Genomic DNA, 21,397 nt, shown 5'->3' with positions numbered 1-21,397 from the left:
TCCGGCTGTTGTGGCCAACTGGGGAGTGAACCATCGGATGGAAGACTTCTCTTTCTTTTTTTTTTTTTTTTTTTTTTTTTTTTTTTTTTTTTGACAGGCAGAGTGGACAGTGAGAGAGAGAGAGACAGAGAGAGAAAGGTCTTCCTTTTGCCGTTGGTTCACCCTCCAATGGCCGCCGCTGCAGCTGGCGCACCGCGCTGATCCTGGCAGGAGCCAGGAGCCAGGTGCTTTTCCTGGTCTCCCATGGGGTGCAGGGCCCAAGCACCTGGGCCATCCTCCACTGCACTCCCTGGCCATAGCAGAGAGCTGGCCTGGAAGAGGGGCAACCGGGACAGAATCCGGCGCCCCAACCGGGACTAGAACCCGGTGTGCCGGCGCCGCAAGGGAAGACTTCTCTTTCTCTCTGCCTCTCCTCTCACTGTGTAGCCTGACTTTCAAATAAATAAATAAATCTTTAAAAAATGATAGTCTTACAACAAAGTTAGCAATATTTATTGTTATTATTGCTTGACACATGGCTGGGTGGGTTGAAAACTTATGTCCACATAAAACTCTGTATATAAATGTTCATGGTAGCTGTATTCATAATTGTCCATGCTGGAAGTGGTAGGTGAGTGGATAAAATGTTGGTCTATGCAAACAATGGAATATTATTGAGCAATAAAAAGCAATGAGCTATTAAGCCATAAAAAGACATAGAAGAATCATAAATGCATGTTGCTAAATGAACGACAGTCTGAGAAGCCCACTACTTGTATGACTCCAACTCTGTGACATTCTGAAAACTGCACAATTATAGAGACTTGCAAAGGGAATGGGGGCGGGAAGGGGGAGGGACAAACAGGTGCACAGGGGATTTTCAGGGCAGTGACACAGATCTGCATGCTCCTGCACTGGTGGACATGTGACTCTATGCATTTGTCCAAACCCATAGAATTGTACAACACAGAGTACACTATGTAAACTGTGGACCTTGGTTTACAACACTGTATCAATATTGACTCACCAATTGTAAAAAACAAACAAACAAAAAAGAAAAAAAAATGAGCTATATTAATGGAAGATGTTAACAATGGAGAGTGGCGGAGATGAAGTGTGTGAGAACCCTCTGTATTTCTCAATTGTTTTCTAGAAAACTAAAACTTCTACAAAGTAGTCTATTGATTTTTTTAAGAATTATTTTATTTATTTTGAAAGAGGAGTTACAGGGAGAAGTAGAGCCAGAGAGAGAGGTCTTCCATTCCTCTGGTTTACTCCCCAAATGACTGCAACAGTCAGAGCTGAGCTGATCTGAAGCTAGGAGCCAGGGGCTTCCTTCAGGTCTCTCATGTGGGTGCAGGGGCCCAAGGAGTTGGGTCATCTTCTACTGCTTTCCCAGGCCATAGCTGAGAACTGGATCGGAAGAGGAGCAGCCGGGACATGAACTGGTGCCCATATGGGATGCCAGCACTGCAGCCTGGGGCTTTAACCTGCTGCGTCACAGTGCCAGCCCCAAAGTAGTTTATTGATTAAAGCAAAGTCAGGGGCCGCACTGTGGTGTAGTGGGTAAAGCTGCTGCCTGCAGTGCCGGCATCCCATAGGGGTACTGGTTCAAGCCTCGGCTGCTCCTCTTCCAATCCAGCTCTCTGCTATGGCCTGGGAAAGCAGTAGAAGATGGACCAAGTGCTTGGACCCCTGCACCCATGTGGGATATCTGGAGGAAGCCCCAGGCTCCTGGCTTCGGATTGGCACAGCTCTAGCCATTGCAGCCATCTAGAGAGTGAATCAGCAGATGGAAAACCTCTCTCTCTCTCTCTCTCTCTCTCTTTCTGCCTCTGCCTCTCTGTAACTCTGCCTTTCAAACAAATAAATAAATCTTTAAAAAAGTAAATAAAGCAAAATCAAACTCACCAACTAACTTCTCTTCCAAAACTTCTCTTTTTCCCATCTGCCCTACCTCAGTCAATGTTTCTACCACACATCCAGTTATGCAAGCCAGAAATCCAGGAGCTGATCTCAATGCTTTCCTCACACTCGGCTTTGCATCTAGATAATCAGCAAGATCTGCCACCTGACCTCCTCAGCCATGCCAGGAGGCTTCCTTTCTCCATTGCCTTCACCACTGTCCTGGTTCATCAGTTACCCCATGGACTACTAAAGCATCTTCAGTGGTCTACCTGCTTCTGCCCTTGACCATCTTTCTCCATCCCTCACCCTCTGTGGCTTCAAAACACAAGCCTGGATGTCTTATTCATTGCTTAAAACCTTGGATGCCTTCCTCTTGCTCTTAGCATGAAGACAAAGCTTCTTCATGTGGCTTCTCTTCATGGTCTTCTCTGCCATCTTTTCCAAGTTCATTTCCCACCAAACCCCCTTGTGTATTCTTGTTCACTGCTGATCTTTGTACATTCTGTTCCTTCTCCTGGAAGTGCTCTTATGTTTTCTTTTCATCTGATACCTCCTACTCAATCCTTTAAATTTCACTGGAATGATCACTCCCTGGGAGCTCTTCTCTGACCTCCTTGTTTGGGTCAAATCTCTACATTTTGATTCCCACGCAACTGGAAATCACTGGACATCGCTGAGATTGATTGGCGCCAGTCTGTAAGCTACACAAACTGTAGGCAAGGACAGGCCATATCAGGAGGAGGGAATACTTAGGTCTCTTTTTGCTTACTGTTTCTCATGCCTGGATACAGTGTTCAGAAAAGGGCTTCTTGATGAATTAATAAATCGAGGAATAAAAAGTCATTGATGATTTTGAAGGTGGTGAATCTGCATCGAGCCTTCTCCTAGGGCCACCAGCTTTGCCCTTGGTTGAAGGCACAAGGGCTGGCCATTTGCTCAGACAGCAGGGACCTGTTTTAGTGATTGAGGATTTCAGAGGGAGCTGCGGGTGCTGTTATTTTAGAAGGCTCCTTTTCCCGAAAGCTCACAGCCCAGTCGCAAGGAGTCACTCCATCCGTGATCTCATCCAGGGAGGGACATTTTGGATTTGGATGCATTTGGCTGCTGAAGAATCCTGATTGCAAAATCCAATGACTTCATGCTCTTTTTTCCTCCTTAGAATAAGCACAGCTCTCTTCTTGCTGGGGTAGCCTGCTGCAGACTTTCACGAAGAAGCAGAAAAATAGTAATTAAGAGGCAGCCAGTTTTAACTCCGTGAAAGGACTATTGTCACAGGGTTCTTACGTGGTCATTTTTAATTGGTTTTCCATGTGCTTGTTAAAAAAAAAAAAGTGCTGCATCACTAGGTAGCAGATTCTCCTGTGTGAATAAAGTTATTATAGCCTTCCTGGAGCTTAGAGATTCACCTGCCTGTTTATTTACTGAAATCCCATCCCGTAGAGCATTTGGGAATCTTAGAAATCCCCTACCTACACTGCTGTGGGCTTAGCTGGGATTCAGTTGGAAGGGCCACTAGTTCTCATTTCCATTCCTTGATTCATGCAGCAAACCTTCAGCGCCCACAAGACAGCAGGCGTTGAACTGGTCAGTGGTTTTCTGGGCCTTCAGTGCCTCTCGCTGGAGTATAAGCTTCCAAGAAGGCAGAAATCTTTGTCCATCTTGCTCTTGGGTGAATCTAGAACAATGTCTTGCATGCGGTTGTACTTGTGGGCTGGATGTGTGACTCCCTCATGTGAAAATGGGTTCCAGATACCTTCCTGTGTTTGGCCAGCCTGGCATTCATTATACACTTCCCCTCTTGTTTGGTAACAGAACTCTGCTTTCCATGGGGGTGAAAAAAAAATCTTTGTCCCGCTCTCAGACTCTGTGGAGTCAGTGGAGCCAGCCCCACCCCTAAGTTCAAATCATTAAGACTTGGTTCCCGGTCTTTTGGCAACTCCTGGGAAGAGAAGCTTCCCCCCACCCAGCCCCAACCCCCGGCTGCCCCAAAGGGCAGGAATCTGGAAGATTGCAAATCTGGGGTTCCCGGGGCCGCTGTGTAGAGAGCTGTGTAGTGAGTGACAGCCTTCCTGGGAGTGGAGCCCAGACGGAGGGAAGGAGAACTTGGAGGAGTTTGGATAACCCGGAGCCCTAATGACATTGCTTTCTGTGCGTTCCGTGGCATCTCTCTGCATTCATTTCCTAGAGCTGCTGTAACCAAGGCCACAAGCTCAGCGTCCAACACAACAGCAATTTATTATTATTACCTCTGAGTAAAAGTTCAAGATCAAGGTGACGGCAGAGTTTGTTCCAGCTGAGGACTGTTCTAGACCTCTTTCCCAGTTCTGGGATTTTTCTGGTGTCTTTGGTGTTCCCTGGCTTGGAGATGCATCACCCCAATCTCTGTATTCATCTTTGCCTGCTGTTCCCTGTGTACATGCCATTCGGTCCAGTCCCCCCCCCCCCCCCCCCCCGTTTATAAGGATACCAGTCATGTTAGTTTAGGACCCATTTAAAAATTATTGACTATTTATTTTCATTTTATTTGAAAAGCAGACAGACAGACAGGGAGAGAAAGAGATCTTCCATCTCTTGGTCCACTTCTCAATTGCCTGCAACAGCTAGGGCTGGGCCAGGCTGAAGGCAGGAGCCAGGAGCTCCGTTCAGGTCCTCCACACGGGCGTCAGGGACTCAGGTACCTGAACCATCACGTGCTGCCTCTCAGGGTGTGCACTGACTAGCAGGAAACTGGGTCAGAAGCCCATCGCCTTTGTGAAGACCCTGTGTGCAGATATGGTCACATAGACAGGTATTGGAGCTAGGACTTCAATGTCTTTGTAGGGGACACAGTTCACCTTATAGCGCTCACTCTGGCAACTGAATAATGTTTCAGTTTCCATACAGCAAATCCTATACTTGCTATATGCAAATATAAAATATGTATAAAAATAGCAAATGTAGAACAAAGAATAGGAATTTCCATTTCTTTCCATATGGTTTTTTCATGCAATTTTGGGGGAGGACACAAGAAACAAAAGAAACTAGATTTGAGGGGAAAAAGACAGTGTTGTATATTTCCTATCAAATATATATACACACATGCATATGTGTGTATATGATTCTATCTATGTGATTCTATCAGTATATCATTTATCTACCTATTGCCTATTGGTCGATTGATCCAATTTGTATATATCAAAGTATTTATCATCCATATACCTGTTATCTATCATCTTCAAAACATTCATGGAAAATATGTATTACGAAAACTATCTAGGGTTTTAAAAATGTTTGGCATCCAGATAAGCTCGTCTTTTATTTCCATTTCCATGAACTTTTTGAAGTATCTATCATCTGTATCAATTGTATCTGTCGTCACCATCATCATTTATCCATCTACCTTACTATCATTTATCTACCTACTGTCTCTCTTCCTCTCATCTCTCTGTCATCTCCACCCTGATGGCAAATGTTTCACAGTCCCTATGCTTTTCTCCCTCATGTGAAAACGTTTAACCTCAGTACCATTGGTTTCCTCTTCCAGCCTCAAAGGAATTCTCACTGACCTGGTGCTGTTAAAATCCTCCCCCCCTCCGCCCCAGGCTGACAGCTCCCCAGCCCAGCAGCTTTAGCCGTGAGTAGGGAGGGGCACAAGCTGGGGCTGGGCTGTCCCAGCCTGGGAGCAGACACTGCTGACTGATGGCTTTCCTGTAATCCATGCCCCAGGTGCTAAAGGGATGAATGGAAATCTATTCTTTCTTGTTTCATTGGTTCCTTAGCGAGGTATCAAAAGAGTAGCCAACCTCTCTTCCATGTCAGACACTGTTTTAGGTGTGAGGACACACGGTGAGCTAACAAACCACAGACATGGGTGCTATGGGGCTTATACTCCTACTTCATCCTGGGAAAGCCAGTCCCTTGGTTTTTCAGGTTTCGCTCTTGTGTTGACCTTGGGCTGGTGAAACCGATGCTCCCAGCCTGGCCTAGGTAATTTCTGCCCGTATCAGGACATGTCCAGCCTGGGCACCTGCAAAGCAGGCCATCTTCCAGGGTCCAGCTCTGCACGCCCCCTCCATGGCTGTGGGCTGCTAGCCTTCTGCAGAGGCAGCCTTTTCTGAGGTTTGTCTCCCATATTGGGGTCAGACGCAAGGCTCAGTAACAAGTCTTGAGTCTTTATCTTCAGTCGCTGTGGTTCCTACACCCTTGATTATTTAACCTATTTCCATTGCTTTATGTATTTCTAACCAGCACAAGACTGTGACAGTCTGGATAGCTTTATGGCAGGCAGCAGCGGTTAAAGAAACAATCTCAATCATTAAACGCAGTGCCTTTGTATAACTAAATAGCATAGAGACACAAGGACTAAAGGTTTATTGGTTCACGGTTCTGGGAGGTCTCAGAACATGGCACCAACATCAGGTGAGGTCGCCCCATGCTGGGGCGCAGCATGGCGGGTGCATCACAATGGTGGGACAGAGCAAGCCTGCTACCTGGGACCTGTCTTCCTCTTCCTGTCCAGGTGCCGGGGCCCATCCTGGGAGCCCCACCCTCATCTAATCCTAAATACTTCCCCCAGGCCCTGCCTCCAAATGCATTAACAGATGAGTGCGGGGACTCGTTTGCCAACACATGAATTGTGGGGTTTTGAGCAGGTCCGGGCTTGGGACTGCTGAGAGCCAAGGTCCCCCCAGAGCAGCTGTGTGCTTGGGAGCTGCCGCCACATTGCATGTCCCAGCAGCCTTAACTGAAGATGTTGCAAAAAAATGCTCACCCACTGCTGAATGAAAATTTAGCCAAGAATGATGCCAGCGATGCGTGTTACCTTAGGGGGTTGGCAAAAACACGTCAGAAACTAGGGATTGATTCCAAGCCGGGTTCTGCCCCACTCTTGCTGCGAGTCTGAGCAAATTAAACCCCCCTCTCCCACCTTTGTTTGTGCCCCAGGATCTTAATCTGTGAAATGGGAAGGCGAGAGTGCCAGTCTCACAGAGTTGATGTGAGTGACGGAGTCTGTGCTCCTGAGGTGTTCAGAACAGGGCCCGGCATGTGGCACGTTTTCAGTGGATGTTAGCTTTTGTTATAAATGCCCCCTTTGGAAACAAAATTATGAAGAACTACGAGAATGGCTTTTGGCTGGGGTGGGTAGATAGTAGGTCATGTAGGAATTATGAGATTTATTGATTGTTTTACTTATTTGGAAATTTCAAATAACATTAAAGGAAAGAATTATACTTTGATTTTTTTTCTTTTTTTTTTTTGTAAAGATTTATTTGTTTATTTGAAAGTCAGAGTTACACAGAGAGAGAAGGAGAGGCAGAGGCAGAGAGAGAGAGGTCTTCCATCCACTGGTTCACTCCCAAGATGGCTGCAATGGCCAGAGCTGCACTGATCCAAAGCCAGGAGCCAGGAGCTTCCTCCCTGTCTTCCCATGCAGGTGCAGGGGCCCAAGGACTTGGGCCATCTTCTACTGCTTTCCCAGCCTATAGCAGAGAGCTGGGGGAGAAGTGGAGTAGCCGGGACTCGAACCAGCACTCATATGGGATGCTGGCACTGCAGGCAGTAGCTTTACCTGCTATGCCACAGCGCTGGCCCCTGATTTTTTTTCCCAAAAAATGTCGTTAAAAAAGGTTGCAAAATTCTGTCCTATTGCCCATTAGCATTGGGTTTTTACTCTGTGCATTATTAACTCTTACTTTGTGTAGTAGTGAGTCTGTTCTGTGTCATTCATGTTTGGAGTGGAAATAGAGCTGGTATTTACACTACATCAAGGCTCATCCTCTTATAAATGAGAAGCTAATAGCAAAACTGTTAGGGCCAGCGTTGTGGCACAGCAGGTTAAGCCACAGCTTGCAGCACCGGCATCATGCATCAGAGGGCCGGTTTGAGTCCTGGGTGCTCCAATTCCTACCCAGCTCCCTGCTAATGCATCTGGGAGGGCAGTGGAAGATGTCTCAAGCCTCTTACACCCACGTGGAGGAACCAGATGGAATTCAGGGCACTCAGTCCTTGCCTTTGCTGCTGTTTGGGGAGTGAACCAGCCGATGGAGGCTCTCTCTGTAACTTCATCTCGCAAATAAATAATAAATCTTTTTTAAAAGATTTACTTATTTATTTGAAAGTCAGAATTGCACAGAGAGAGGAAAAGGCAGAGAGAGAGAGAGAGAGAGACAGACAGACAGAGAGACAGGACTCCCATCCAATGGTTTACTCCCCAGTTGGCCACATCGGAGTTGCGCTGATCTATAGCCAGGAGCCAGGAGCTTCTTTTGGGTCTCCCACGTGGGTGCAGGGGCCCAAGGACTTGGGCCATCTTCCACTGCTATCCCAGGCCATAGCAGAGAGCTAGATTGGAAGTGGAGCAGCCGGGTCTCAAACCGGTGACCATATGGAATGCCGGTGCTTCAGGCCAGGGCATTAACCCACTGTACCACAGCGCCAGCCCCTGAATAATAAATCTTAAAAAATAATCTTAAAAAACAATAACCACTTTCAGGAGAGGTTTTCAACAAGTTCATGGAAAATGCATATTGAAAGAACTATGGCCAGCGCCGCGGTTCATTAGGCTAATCCTCCGCCTTGCGGCGCCAGAACACCGGGTTCTAGTCTCGGTCAGGGCGCTGGATTCTGTCCCGGTTGCCCCTCTTCCAGGCCAGCTCTCTGCTGTGGCCAGGGAGTGCAGTGGAGGATGGCCCAAGTGCTTGGGCCCTGCACCCCATGGGAGACCAGGAGAAGCACCTGGCTCCTGCCATCGGATCAGCATGGTGCACTGGCCGCAGCGCGCTGGCCGTGGCGGCCATTGGAGGGTGAACCAACGGCAAAAGGAAGACCTTTCTCTCTGTCTCTGTCTCTCACTGTGCACTCTGCCTGTCAAAAACAAACAAACAAACAAACAAACAAAAAAACATGCATGGATTTTGAAACATTCTGCACCAAAAACAGACTTATCTTTTAATTCCATCTTCCACACACCTTTTGAGGTCTCCTTGTCTGTGCATGGCCCTTGAACACTTCATGGACATCTCCAAAATGATTCTTTCTTTTGATACTCAGAGTGTCCCTGCAAGAGGACCCGGGCAGATGTCACGAGGACCTTTTGGAATAAAGACATTGAATGCCAAGAGGAAGAATGAACCCCTCTGCAGGATCACAGGTAACAAAAGCCAGAATCTTTTAAATCTTTTCTCCTATGCTGTGAATGCGTGGTACTGGAATAACTCACTGCTTGAGGGCTCACTGGTGTTCACTGGCTGTTGGGAGAGATCTCTAGGAAGAGGTTATGAAGTAGGGGGTCAGTAGGTCAGGAGGTGAGACCTGCCTGTGGGGACAAGTACAGGCATTCCCCCATCCTTTAAGCTTGCGCTGGAAAGGAAAGTGAGAAGTAGCGCTCTTGTCTTCCTATGGAAAAAATATCAGCTTCTGGCATTGGTCCATCTTCAAGGAATTTCACCAGGAAGTAGCGATTAACCAACATACAAGACTTTGATGTGTGTATAGGGCCTGTTGGAGTTCCAGGTCACCTTAGCATTCCTGGAATTGTGGAAAGCAGAAAGGAGAAAAGAAGGTTCCAGACTGACTTGAGTGTTCTTGACACTTGCACTGAAACAGGATCCTAAAAACGCAAGACCTCACAGTTGCACTGCATTAAATGAACTAAGGGGGTTTTAAAAATTAATAATCTAAATAGTACCTGGCCATGCACATCGCCAGCCCTTTATGGTGTGGATGGCAGGAACTAAAACACTTTAAAAAGCCATGGATCCCCTGGAACAACAAACTGGTGAACCACAGCAAGATGAGGATAAACGCAGGTCTGGGGAGCCCGGAAGAGGGGGCGATGAGCTTTGCCTGGCAGGGCGAGAGCAGATCTCCAGCGGTGAAGGTCGCCTCTTTCTTCACTTCCTGTCTCGCTCACATTCCTCCCACTGGACCCTGTCCAAGTCCTTAGCCCGGTATTGTCTGGTCTTAGAAGACAGGAAGACTGGCTCTGCTGGCTTCTGTGTGTGTGTGTTTTTTTTTCTTTACTAAAGTAATTTGGTTTCTTTGTGGTTTCTTAACAGCCCATCAGTGAGAAAGAAGAAGCCAGTGGGAATACATAGGAAATAAACTAATTAGTACTTTAAAAAAATAGCACCACCACTGCGGTATGGCTGTCGGAGGAGGCGTGTGAGAGGCGTGGTGGGAGAAGACAGGAATAAGTGGGGGCTGGGAGCTCTGCCTGTTACTGGCTGTGTAGGCAGTCAGGAGCCTGAGCAAATCCATGTATTTGAAGGGTGACTGCAGCAGGAGTGCGCAGGGAACTCTTCTGGAAGTAGATACCACGTGCTGTGGCCGTCTTGCAGTTTGAAAGTCCAGACTGATGGCATCGCCCACACCAAGAGGGGGTGCGGAGGTTTGCCGCATTCGTGATGAAGCTTTCTGTGGAGGAGCCAGGCCGAGCACCTAAGCTGGGTCAGAATGACCAGAAAGCGAGAAACGAGACTGGCTGGGTTTGTATTTATTTATTTGAGAAAGAGAAACGGGTGCAGACAGAGAGAGATAGAGACAAAGATAGATGATAGATAGATAGATAGATAGATAGATAGATAGATAGAGACATCAAGAGATTTCATCCTCTGGTTCACTTCCCAAATGCCCATAAGGAGTTGGGGCTGGGCTAGATTGAGTCTAGGAGTTGGGAGCTCCATCAGGGTCTCCCACGTGAGAGTCATTGATGGCTCTTGGCTATTGTGACTAGTGCTACAATGAACTTGGAAGTGTAGATTTTTTTTTTTTTTTGGTCCTGCCAATTATAACTCTCTTCAGGATATATGCTCAGCACTGAAATTTCTGGATCACAGAGCAGTTCTGGTTTTAGATTTTTGAGGAAGCTTCATACTGTTTTGTGTCATGGCTCTGCTCATTCACACTCTCGCCAACAGTGTACCAGGGTTCTCTTTTCTCCACGTCCTCCAGCATTCTGTATTTATTTGAAAGGCAAAGTGAGAGAGAGAGAGAGAGAGAGAGAGAGGGAGAGAGAGATCTTCCATCTGCTGGTTCACTTCCCAAAAGGCTACAACGGCTGGGGCTGAGCCAATCCGAAGCCAGAAGCCAAGAGGTTCTTCTGGGTCTCCCATGTGGGTGCAGGGGACCAAGCACTTGGGCCATTCTCCACTGCCTTCCCATGCATTAGCAGGGAGCTGCCTTAGATGTGGAGCAGCCGGGTCTTGAATTGGCATCCATATGGGATGCAGTTGGTGGCTTTACCTGCTAGGCTACAGCACCAGCCCTGCTTGGCCCATTTTTTAATGTTTCCACTACAAAAAAATGGTAAGTTGATGAGGTGATAGATACGTTAATTAGCTTTATTGAATCTTTCAATAATGGGTACACAACTCAAAACATATGCCCAAGAGAACATACAATTCTTACTTGTCAATTAAAAATCAAATAAATTTTAAAAAATCAAATGTACACAGAAATACAATGTTTTAAACTTTTTCCAGACCTACCAAACCAGCATTCCAGGAAATCTGTGTTGGTAACCAGCTCCCAAGTAATTTGGAAGTACTTTCCAGGGAGTGACATTTGGAAACACGGAGCTGTAGTAGCGAAAGAGAGAGAGAGAGAGAGGGAGAGAGAGAAACACTGGACATAAGTCCAACATACTTGTATAGGACATAGAGGAAAGCCTGCCTTTGAGTTTGCTCCTTTTGGGGATGGGTGACATGGGGTTGGAAGGGTAGTTTATGGGTGTTGGAGAGGGAACAGAAGAACTTGCAGATCCCTCCAGAAAGCTGCATGCATGTGACTGTGAATCTGCACACATTTCTTCATGGGTGTTATGTGCCGTGTGCCCTCAGCCCTTGGAAGACCCTCCATGACTCGCTTCACAACTCCAGTCTCAACACCCTGTATAACTCTAGTTCCTTCTGGGAGTGTGAAACTCCTGTTAATAGTTGCCGAGGAAAAACGGAATTAATTAGCTATGTGAATCTCTTGCAAAATAAATTATGTAATGTGTTCCAAAGAGAAAAGGAATCCCTAAGGGATTGCCTGGTATTCTTAATAACTGTATTTCAGCATTCTTTCTTGAGTTGACAGCTAGGGTAAAATCTGTCTGTGCTCCCCTTGGAAAGCATAAATTGAAGCAGGGGTTTTGATGGATTTCTAAGAGAAGTCACACTAGGGTGGGCATTAAGACGCCACTCGAGATACCTGCATCCCCTATTGAGGTGCCTGGGCTCCAATTTCAGCTTCTTGCTGATGCACACCTGGGGAGGCAGCAGGTGATGACTCAAGGTGTTGGGTTCCACATGAACCGCTCTAGTAATTGGGACCCTGCCATCTCTGTGGGGGACCCAGAAGGAATTCCTGGCTCCTGGGTTTGGCCTAGCCCAGGCCCAGCTGTTGTGGGCATTTGGAAAGTGAACCAGTGGTTGGGATATCTCTGTCTTTCGAATAAATAAATAAATAATAAAGTAAAAAAAAAAAAAGTCGCAGGTATCCCCAGTTAGCCCATCCAGCTCCCTGCTAATGCACCCAGGAGGGCAGTGAACGATGGTCCAAGTACTTGGGTCCCTGCCACCCACGTGGGAGACCCAGGTGGAGTCCCTGACTCCTGGTCTCAGCCTGGCCCAAACCTGGCTGTTGCAGGCATTTGGGAAAGTGACACAGGGGAGGGAGCACTTGTATCCTTGGCTTGGTATTCTAGCCCACTCTCTTGAGTTTTCTGCCATTATAATCACTTAGTGAGTCTCATGGTTTGTTGACAGATCTTCTGTCCTCTTGGGTTGCTGGTCTGAGAAGGGAGAACACAAGGTGAAAGATAGGAAACAGATGCCTGCAACTATCCATCAGCTAGCTGTCTAGATGGCTGTCTCCCTAAGCTAGCTGCCTATTGTCCGTTACTTATTTATTGCATCTTTTTTTTTTTTTTTTTGACAGGCAGAGTGGACAGTGAGAGAGAGAGACAGAGAGAAAGGTCTTCCTTTGCCATTGGTTCACCCTCCAATGGCCGCCGCAGCCAGTGCGCTGTGGCCAGCGCACCGCGCTGATCCAATGGCAGGAGCCAGGTGCTTTTCCTGGTCTCCCATGGGGTGCAGGGCCCAAGGACTTGGGCCATCCTCCACTGCACTCCCTGGCCACAGCAGAGAGCTGGCCTGGAAGAGGGGCAACCGGGACAGAATCCGGCGCCCCGACCGGGACTAGAACCTGGTGTTCTGGCGCCGCAAGGCGGAGGATTAACCTAGTGAGCCGCGGCGCCAGCCGATTGCATCTTTAATACAAGCTCTTTTCATCTAACCTTCAGCATGTATTTGGAAAAAGATAATTCAGATTTTAAAACTGCTTTCTTGAGATATAATTCATATTCCACATAATTTCACTTCATTTGCCAGTTTAAATTGTGCAGTTCCATTGTTTTTAGTATATCTATGGAGTATTGCAACTATCACCCCAGTCAATTTTTAGGACATTTTCTTAAAATCATTTTTATTTACTTATTTTCACTTAATTTAAAAGGCAGAGAGGGGGGGAGAGAGGGAGAGGGGGAGAGAGAGAGAGAGAGAGAGAGAGAGAGAGAGAGAGAGACATCTTCCTTCCACTGGTTCACTGCCCAAATGCCCACAGCGCCCAGGGCTGGAGCTCAGAACGCCATGCAGGTCTCTCTCCAGGTTGGCAGGGCTCCAATTACTTGAGCCAAGAAGTCTGCGCCTCCCAGGGTGCACATCAGCAGGAAGCTGGAATGGAGGGCAGCACTGGGACTGGAAGCCAGCACTGTGATATGGGATATGGGCATCCCAAGCAGTGCTCTAAGCACCACGCCAGATGCCCACCCCTCTGCCATGCTGATCATCTGGATCCCCCAGGCCGTCACTGCGGCAGTGCAGGAGGGGACGGCACTAGGGCCCAGATGCCAGGACACCTGTCGCCTCTACCAGTCCCCTCCCCAGTGCTCCCGCCTCCCCTCAGCCATGAGCAGCCCTCCTTCCTCTCCATGGACCTGTGTCTCCTGGACGGCTCACGTAACTGGAATCCCGCCGTCTGGGTATGTGGTGACTGCCTGCTTTCGCTTGGCCTCGTATCTGCTACGTTTATCCACACAGTGGTTGTTTTCCGGGTGAGACACAATGAAAGTGGCTCGCTGTGGTACCTTTGTGGAAGCAGGGAGGGTGTTTTGCATTTTGTGGCAGCCTGAGTAAGTATTGCCGAATTAGTTTGACTCCACTTAAACCACGGTGCTAGAGGCATTGAGTCTCCACGTAGGACTAAGATCAAGCCTCGTCTTCTGAAAGACAGCTGCTGGTTAAGCAGGTCGATTCTTTTTTTTTTTTTTTTTTTTTTAAGATTTATTTATTTATTTGTAAGTCAGAGTTACACAGAGAGAGAGAGAGAGAGAGATAAGTCTTCCATCCGATGGTTCACTCTCCAATTGGCCACAACAGCTATAGCTGTGCTGATCCGAAACCAGGAGCCAGGAGCTTCTTCCGGGTCTCCCACACGGGTGCAGGGGCCCAAGGACCTGGGCCATCTCTACTGCTTTCCCAGGCCACGGCAGAGAGCCGGATCAGAAGTGGAGCAGCTGGGTCTTGAACCAGCGCTCATATGGGATGCCGGCACTTCAGGCCAGGGCGTTTACCCACTGCGCCACAGCACCTGCCCCAAGCAGGTCGATTCTGAAGCCAGGCTGCCTGGGTTCAGATCCTAGCTCTGCCTGCCCACCTCATTGCTGGTGAATGACCTGGAGTGAGCTCCTCAACCCCTCTGGGATGCAGTTTCCTCACCTAAGAAAGGGGGCTGAAAAACTGCACCTAATTTCTACTGAGGCTGTAGGACAGGAGAGATGTAAAGCTCTTGGCGTGTTGCCTGGCCTCTGATAAGCCCTCCATAAAGGCTGGCAAGCATTACCATTAATCAGTGAAAGAGCTGCAGTGCGATCAAAGGGCCCTGGGGCAGAGAAGGGACAGTCAGTCCTCCATGGGGCGGTGGCAGGGGAGGAGAGACCTTGGCCTGGCTTGCAGTCCCTGGAACGGAGATGCAGCCATGGTTCACAGTGGTGATCTGGGGCTGCCATCGCGTTTTAAGGACTGAACTTCAGGCCCTTTAGGCGGGCAGCACCACCCCTCCGTGAATTCAGCCGGTCTCTTGAGATGTTTACGTTGCCAGTCTCTTCCTGGAGGCCTTTGAGTTCCATGCCCTGCTGTGGGAGATGGCCTTTGACCTGGAACTGAAACATTGGTTCAGCATTAACCCGGCAGGGAGCCAAAGTGGGCAGGGTGGGGCAGTGGGATGTTTTATTTACTGCACATACCTTGAAGGCTACAGGATGATTGATGTCCCTCTTTCCCACATCTCCTTTTAAAAACTAGTCTTTCCATAATGAGTTCGTCCTACAGGTGAGTGGTACAGCCTTCCTACAAAGCTAAAAGCAAGCCTCCATCTTCCTTTTCCTGTTATAGCACCTGGGAAAGCAGCAGGAAATGGCCCAAGTACTTGAGCCCCTGCCGCCCACATAGGAGACCCAGATGGAGTTTTAGGCTCTTGGCTTTGGACTGGCCCAGCCCTGGCCATTGTGGCCATCTGAGGAGTGAACCAGCAGATGGAAGATCATTCTTTCTCTCTCTCTCTCTTTCCTTCTCTCTCTCTGTAGTTCTGCCTTTCAAATAAGTAAGAAAAAAATCTTTGAGAAAAAAAGAACAGTGCTACTGTGGATTACAATTTTTGAGTATTCCTAGTAACCCTTCCTTATCTATGGTTTGCTCTCTGTGGTTTCAGTCACCCACAGTCAGCCAACAATATTAAGTGGAAAGTCCCAGAAAGACACAATTCAGTTTTTTTTTTAAATATTGATTTATTTATTGAAAGTCAGAGTTACATAAAGAGAGGAAGAGACAGACAGAGAGAGCTCTTCCATCCACTTATTCACTCCCCAGATGGCCTCAACAGCTGGAGTTGGGTCAGGCCAAAGCCAGGAGTCAGGAGCTTCTTCTAGGTCTCTCATAGGTGCAGGGACCCAAGCATTTGGGCTATCTTCCACTACTTTTCCCAAGTGCATTAGCAGGGAGCTGGGTCGGAAGTGGAGCAGCCGAGTCTTGAACCGGTGCCCATAAGGGGTGCTGGCATTGCAGGTAGGGGCTTTACCGGCTATGCCCACAGTACTGACCCCCAATTCAGATGTTTTCTTTTCTTTCTTTCTTTCTTTCTTTTTTTTTTTTTTTTTGACAGGCAGAGTGGACAGAGAGAGAGACAGAGAAAAAGGTCTTCCTTTGCCCTTGGTTCACCCTCCAATGGCCGCCGCGGCTGGCGCACTGCGGCTGGCGCACCGTGCTGATCCGATGGCAGGAGCCAGGAGCCAGGTGCTTTTCCTGGTCTCCCATGGGGTGCAGGGCCCAAGTACTTGGGCCATCCTCCACTGCACTCCCTGGCCACAGCAGAGAGCTGGCCTGGAAGAGGGGCAACCGGGACAGAATTCGACGCCCCGACCGGGACTAGAACCCGGTGTGCCGGCGCCGCAAGTCGGAGGATTAGCCTAGTGAGCCGCGGCGCCGGCCTCAGATGTTTTCAATTGCACTCCGTTTGAGCAGTGTGATGAAATCTCGCACTGTCTTGCTCCTTCCCATCCAGGACCTGGATCGTCTGTGCAGGGTCTCCACGCAGCGCTCCACCAGCCCATTTGTCTCTTTTGTCTCTTGGTAGCTGTCTTTGTTAGTAGACAGAGTGCTGTGAACAGTGCTGAAAGTCTCGGAACCCCTGTTTTACTTTGCCATGGCTCCAACGTGTAAGAGCAGCGATGCTGGCGGTTTTACTGCAGCAGATTGTTATAACTATTCTAGTTTATTGTTAGTTATTGCTGTTAGTCTGATATGTGCTTAAATTATAAATTAAGCTTTATTATGGGTGTGTCTGTCTGTAGTGGAAAAATCTTAGTGTACGTAGAGTTTGGCACGACCTGAGGCTTCAGGTACTCTCTGGAGGTCTTGGAAAACATCTCCTGTGGATAGGGGGAGCTATTGAAAATCTGCAAGTTCGCTACAGAAGCTCCATAATTTTAATTCCTTTTGAAGCTTGCAAGAATCGCACTTACTACTTGGAAAACACAGTGAATAAAGAAGGAAAAAATGCAACACCTGTCTTGCTTTTCAGTGGTTTTGCAAAATCAAAGTGTTGATGACAGGTGTCTGCCTATGGAAATATTCCAAGTGAAAAACGAAGAGAAAATGAGTGAACTACCTCACTGTCAGCTGCAGTCACCAACTGTCAGGAGGTCGGCAGCAGCTGCTGACGTCCCAGCAGGAGAGGCAGCCCTGAATCAGGCACCTCCCAGAACTTACAACACATCTATGGGAAAGCAAACTCGGGCCCCGTCAAGGCTCCAGATCCTATGGCCAAGTTATAGGGGGAACAGAGGAGCTTGCAAGAAGGTGTCATGGAGATGCGATCAGCACAGTTCAGCCTGTGGGAAGTGCAGCTCCTCTGCAGGTAGAGGAAGGGAGGGAGGGGGAACCTGGAAAGTGGAGACTGAAGAGGTTCGTCCACCAGTTGCAGCGCATGGAGTTCATCTGGCTCCTTTGATGTTTGCTGCAACCTCTCGTGGCCTTTATAGTACTCGGAGAATCCTTTGACCCTTGGCCAATTGCCACTTCTTTCTCGGCCTCCTGCTCGTCTTCCTGCATAGAACTGCCTCAGCCCAGGTCCTCTTCCTGTTCCAGGCCACAGGTCAGAGAGCAGCCAGTGAGCTGCCTGATTTGATTCTATGTCCTTCTTTGATTGACTCGACTGGGGGTACCAGGCCACTGGGGAGCCCTCTAGGAAGAGGTGATGTGTGATGGGTCTGATGCTTAACACCCTGAAAACTGGCATAGGGACCAAGAGGGAGAACTAACAAACTTCTGACCTGATACGTTTTTCTGTTTGGTTTTTCACATAAAATGTGAGTGTGCAGGTATAGAGAGATGGAAGTGATACAGTATACATATGTGCAGGAGGATTGATTAGGGAACTGACTCACGTGATTATGGCAACTGAGAAGTCCCAGGACAGGGCCTCTGCAGGCTGGAGACCCCAGGATGCCGACAGCATGGCCTAGTCCAAGTCCAAAGACCTCCAAACCAGAAAAGCTGAGGGTTTAACTCTCCATGGGAAGCCGAAAGTCCAGGTAATAGTTAGGCCAGTGCTGGTGTTAAGTCCTGGGGTTCCAAAGCCAGCAGGTCTGCAGTTCTGATGTCCAAGGTGGGAGTAAAGTAAGTTGAGCAGGTCCCAGATCATGGAGCAAAAGACCAATCCACTTTCCATATCTATTCTCTCCAGGCCCCCCCGCCAGCTGGTGGTGCCTGTCTGTATTAAGACTGGGTCTCCTCACCTTGTCCTCTCAGACACACTTGGTGATCTCTGGAAACGTGCTCACAGATGTGCCCAAAACAGTGGCCGGCCAGTTCTGTAGGCGTTCCTTACTGCAGTCAAATTGACACCTAGGGTGAGCCCTCACAGCAGGCCAGAGAGAGAATGCGCCTGGGCCTGTTTGCCCTGGGATCTGGGATGGGGAGAGGAAGAGCAGCTCCGGAGGAGAGCTGGGTGAGGGGTTCTGGGCAAGTCTGCCGTGGATTTCAGGTGGCCTCTCCTGTGGAATTGGTGTGTGGAGATGCCCGGGCATCCCCTTCTCAGTGGGCTGTGCAGGACCTCAGCCTGGGGTTCTTCTGCTTAAGAACTGTGTGTCTGTGGGTGCTGTGGTTTGAATGTTGGACACCTGTCTCCAAGGTCAGAGGCATGGTATTTGGAGGTGATGGGTCAAGGGATCAATGTGTTGTTAATCTGTTATGTGCTTAAATTATAAATTAAGCTTTATCATGGGGGTGTCTGTCTGTAGTGGAAAAATCTTAGTGTACGTAGAGTTTGGCACGACCTGAGGCTTCAGGTACTCTCTGGAGGTCTTGGAAAACATCTCCTGTGGATAAGGGGGAGCTATTGAAAATCTGTAAGTTCACTCCATAATTTTAGTTCCTTCTGAAACTTGCAAGAATCCCACTTACTGCTTGGAAAAAAACAGTGAATAAAGGAGGAAAAAAATGCAACACCTGTCTTGCTTTTCAGTAGTTTTGCAGAACCAAAGTGTTGATGACAGGTGTCTGCCTATGGAAATATTCCAGGTGAAAAACGAAGAGGAAGAAGTCTTCCCCTCCCCTCCTCTCCCCTCCCCTCCCCTCTCCTCCCCACTTGTTTATTTGAGAGAGTTACAGAGAGACAAAGGGAGAAACAGAGAGAAATGTCTTCCTTCTGTTGGTTCAACTCCCGAAATGGCCACAACAGCCAGAGCTGAGCCAATCTGGTCAGGATCCAGGAGCTTCTTCTGGGTCTCCCATGTGGGTGCAGGGGTCCAGGCACTTGGGCCATCAATGTATTGTTTTTAAAGGAACGGCTTTGCTGTAGAAGTGAGCCCTCTTGGGCACACTTGCTCCCTCTCAACACGTCATGTCCTGAGCCAGAAGGAAGGCCCTCACCAGATGCTGAGCGGATGCTGGTGCCACGTTCCTAGACTTCTCTGATTCCACAGCTTTGAGAGAAATAAGCTTCCCTTCCTTGTAAGCTACCTGGTCTTCCTTATCCACTACAGCAGCAAGAACCAGGCTAAGACACTGGGCAACTTAATTAATGTCTGTGTGCCTCAATTTCATCATTTTGTACAATCAGGATCTAGAATCGCGAAGCTTGCTCTGTAGGCTTTGTCCTGAAGATTTGGGACAGCAAATGAATCAGTCTGGGAAAAGAGTTGACTTCAGGGCCTGGCACAGGGCACAGAATGAAGGGCTGGGGTCAAGGTGGGTCTGCCTCTTGGGAGGCTGTAGGGAATGACAGTGAGGATGCACGCGAGGTGCGCCGAGGGGCTCTGGAAGGGTTGAGGTCCAGCCCCCTGAGTCCTGGGGGTGGTTAGCATCAGGCTCACACTGTGCACTTGCTTGGCTCACCCTTGCTCACAGGCCGTGGAAGCTGACGGTGAGTGCAGAGGCACGTCGTGCTGCCCACAGAGGAGGGAAAGGTGCACCTCCCTAAAGCCAGCACCCCGAGGCCTGTGGGAGGAAAATTCCCCAGGTAAAGATTTTCATCAGACACATGGGGCTGGGGTACAGAGAGACACAGAGAGGGGACCAAGGAGAGGGAGGACGCTCAGCCCAGGTGACATAGGAGTTCCAGCATGGGAGAGGAGTGTGGGGCTGCACCCACAGAGGAACTGGAGTCTGGAGAGAGAAGACCAAGGAAGGAAGGCATCTGTAGAAGAACAGCCATGGCAGAGGGTCTGTGCGAGGCTATGGCTTGGGCTTGCGGTGCTAAGGAAAGGCGGGCTCTTGTTGGAGACCCACTCGCTGTCCTACCATCACGTGGTAAAGCTGGGCCTGAAACACAGGTCTTCTGCCTTCCGAACCTGGACCTGGACTTTTTCCAGAATGTGCCTCTCTCTCAAGATTACAGAGAACTCCAAAGACGATGAGTCAATGGGAAATTGATGATTTGAGGAAGATGAAGGACTTGCTTTGGATGCTGGGCACAAGGGTTAGATCCCTGGATGGACAGGTTGAGGGCTGGCATTAGAGGCACGGAGGAACGGGGGTGGGAGGAGAGGACCAAGAAGGCTGGAGAGACATTCCCAAGGACTTCCCAGTGGAGCTTGGTGACTGGGACACCTAGAGGACCAGGCCAGCCTGCCTCCTGGCTGCTGTCCCCAGCCGACAACTGCACTTTTTTTTTTTTTTTTGACAGGTAGAGTGGACAGTGAGAGAGAGAGAGAGACAGAGAAAAAGGTCTTCCTTTGCCATTGGTTCACCCTCCAATGGCCGCCGCGGGCGGCACGCTGCAGCCGGCGCACCGCGCTGATCTAAAAGGCAGGAGCCAGGTGCTTCTCCTGGTCTCCCATGGGGTGCAGGGCCCAAGCACTTGGGCCATCCTCCACTGCACTCCTGGGCCACAGCAGAGAGCTGGCCTGGAAGAGGGACAACCGGGACAGAATCTGGCGCCCCGACCGGGACTAGAACCCGGTGTGCCAGTGCCACAGGTGGAGGATTAGCCTAGTGAGCCACGGCACCGGCCACAACTGCACTTAAATTGCCAGATGTCCCAGTCTGCTCTAAACTGGGTGCTCCTTGGACTTGGATAATCTTTCAGAGTTGGGGTCACAGGTAAGTAAGGTTTGAAGCTGTGCCTTCTCATCCATTGCCAACGATGGTCAAGTCAAGGGATTCCTGGCAAAGGAGGCTGAACCTGAACAGTCTATTGGTGGCCACGATTCCCTTCTCTTATCCAAAGTAGGTTGTATTTCAGAAGGATGCTAGGAGCGTAGAGAGACACAGCCTCAGGATCCTGTGCACATCTGTTGAACTGGAGCTCTGGGGTTGGGGGTGGCACCCAGTGATCTGTGTCTACATGGGTCCTCCACGGGACTCTGGCACTGAGGAAGTAGATCACTGGCCTTGTCTGTCTCTCACTGGCTGGCTCTGCTAGAGTTACTGCCTGTGGAAATGAAATGATCCCAAGAATCTCCTTCATGCCCCTGTGATCTGAGCTGCCC

The 21,397-nt window shown here is 48.9% G+C and overlaps 2 protein-coding genes across 11 annotated transcripts in view; both read left to right on the top strand.

Annotated features, from left to right (window-relative positions):
- The window catches only part of CDRT4 (CMT1A duplicated region transcript 4), a 63,631-nt gene that overhangs the window by 3,221 nt on the left and 39,013 nt on the right, over positions 1-21,397 (top strand). Inside the window, exon 2 of the mRNA XM_017348924.3 lies at positions 8,917-9,016. Within this exon, the coding sequence (XP_017204413.2) occupies positions 8,978-9,016 (39 nt within the window). The 5' untranslated portion in view covers positions 8,917-8,977. The remainder of the gene's footprint in view (positions 1-8,916; positions 9,017-21,397) is intronic.
- The window catches only part of TVP23C (trans-golgi network vesicle protein 23 homolog C), a 138,039-nt gene that overhangs the window by 79,583 nt on the left and 37,059 nt on the right, over positions 1-21,397 (top strand). For all 10 annotated transcript variants that reach the window (XR_011383250.1, XR_011383249.1, XR_011383248.1 and 7 more), the window contains one exon: positions 8,917-9,016. The gene's annotated coding sequence lies outside the window, so the exon portion shown is untranslated. The remainder of the gene's footprint in view (positions 1-8,916; positions 9,017-21,397) is intronic.

Source organism: Oryctolagus cuniculus, chromosome 17 (assembly GCF_964237555.1).
Source record: "Oryctolagus cuniculus chromosome 17, mOryCun1.1, whole genome shotgun sequence".
Classification (NCBI taxonomy): Eukaryota; Metazoa; Chordata; class Mammalia; order Lagomorpha; family Leporidae; genus Oryctolagus; species Oryctolagus cuniculus.
The sequence above is the reverse complement of the archived record's forward strand: the minus strand, read 5'-3'. Positions and strand labels throughout refer to the sequence as shown.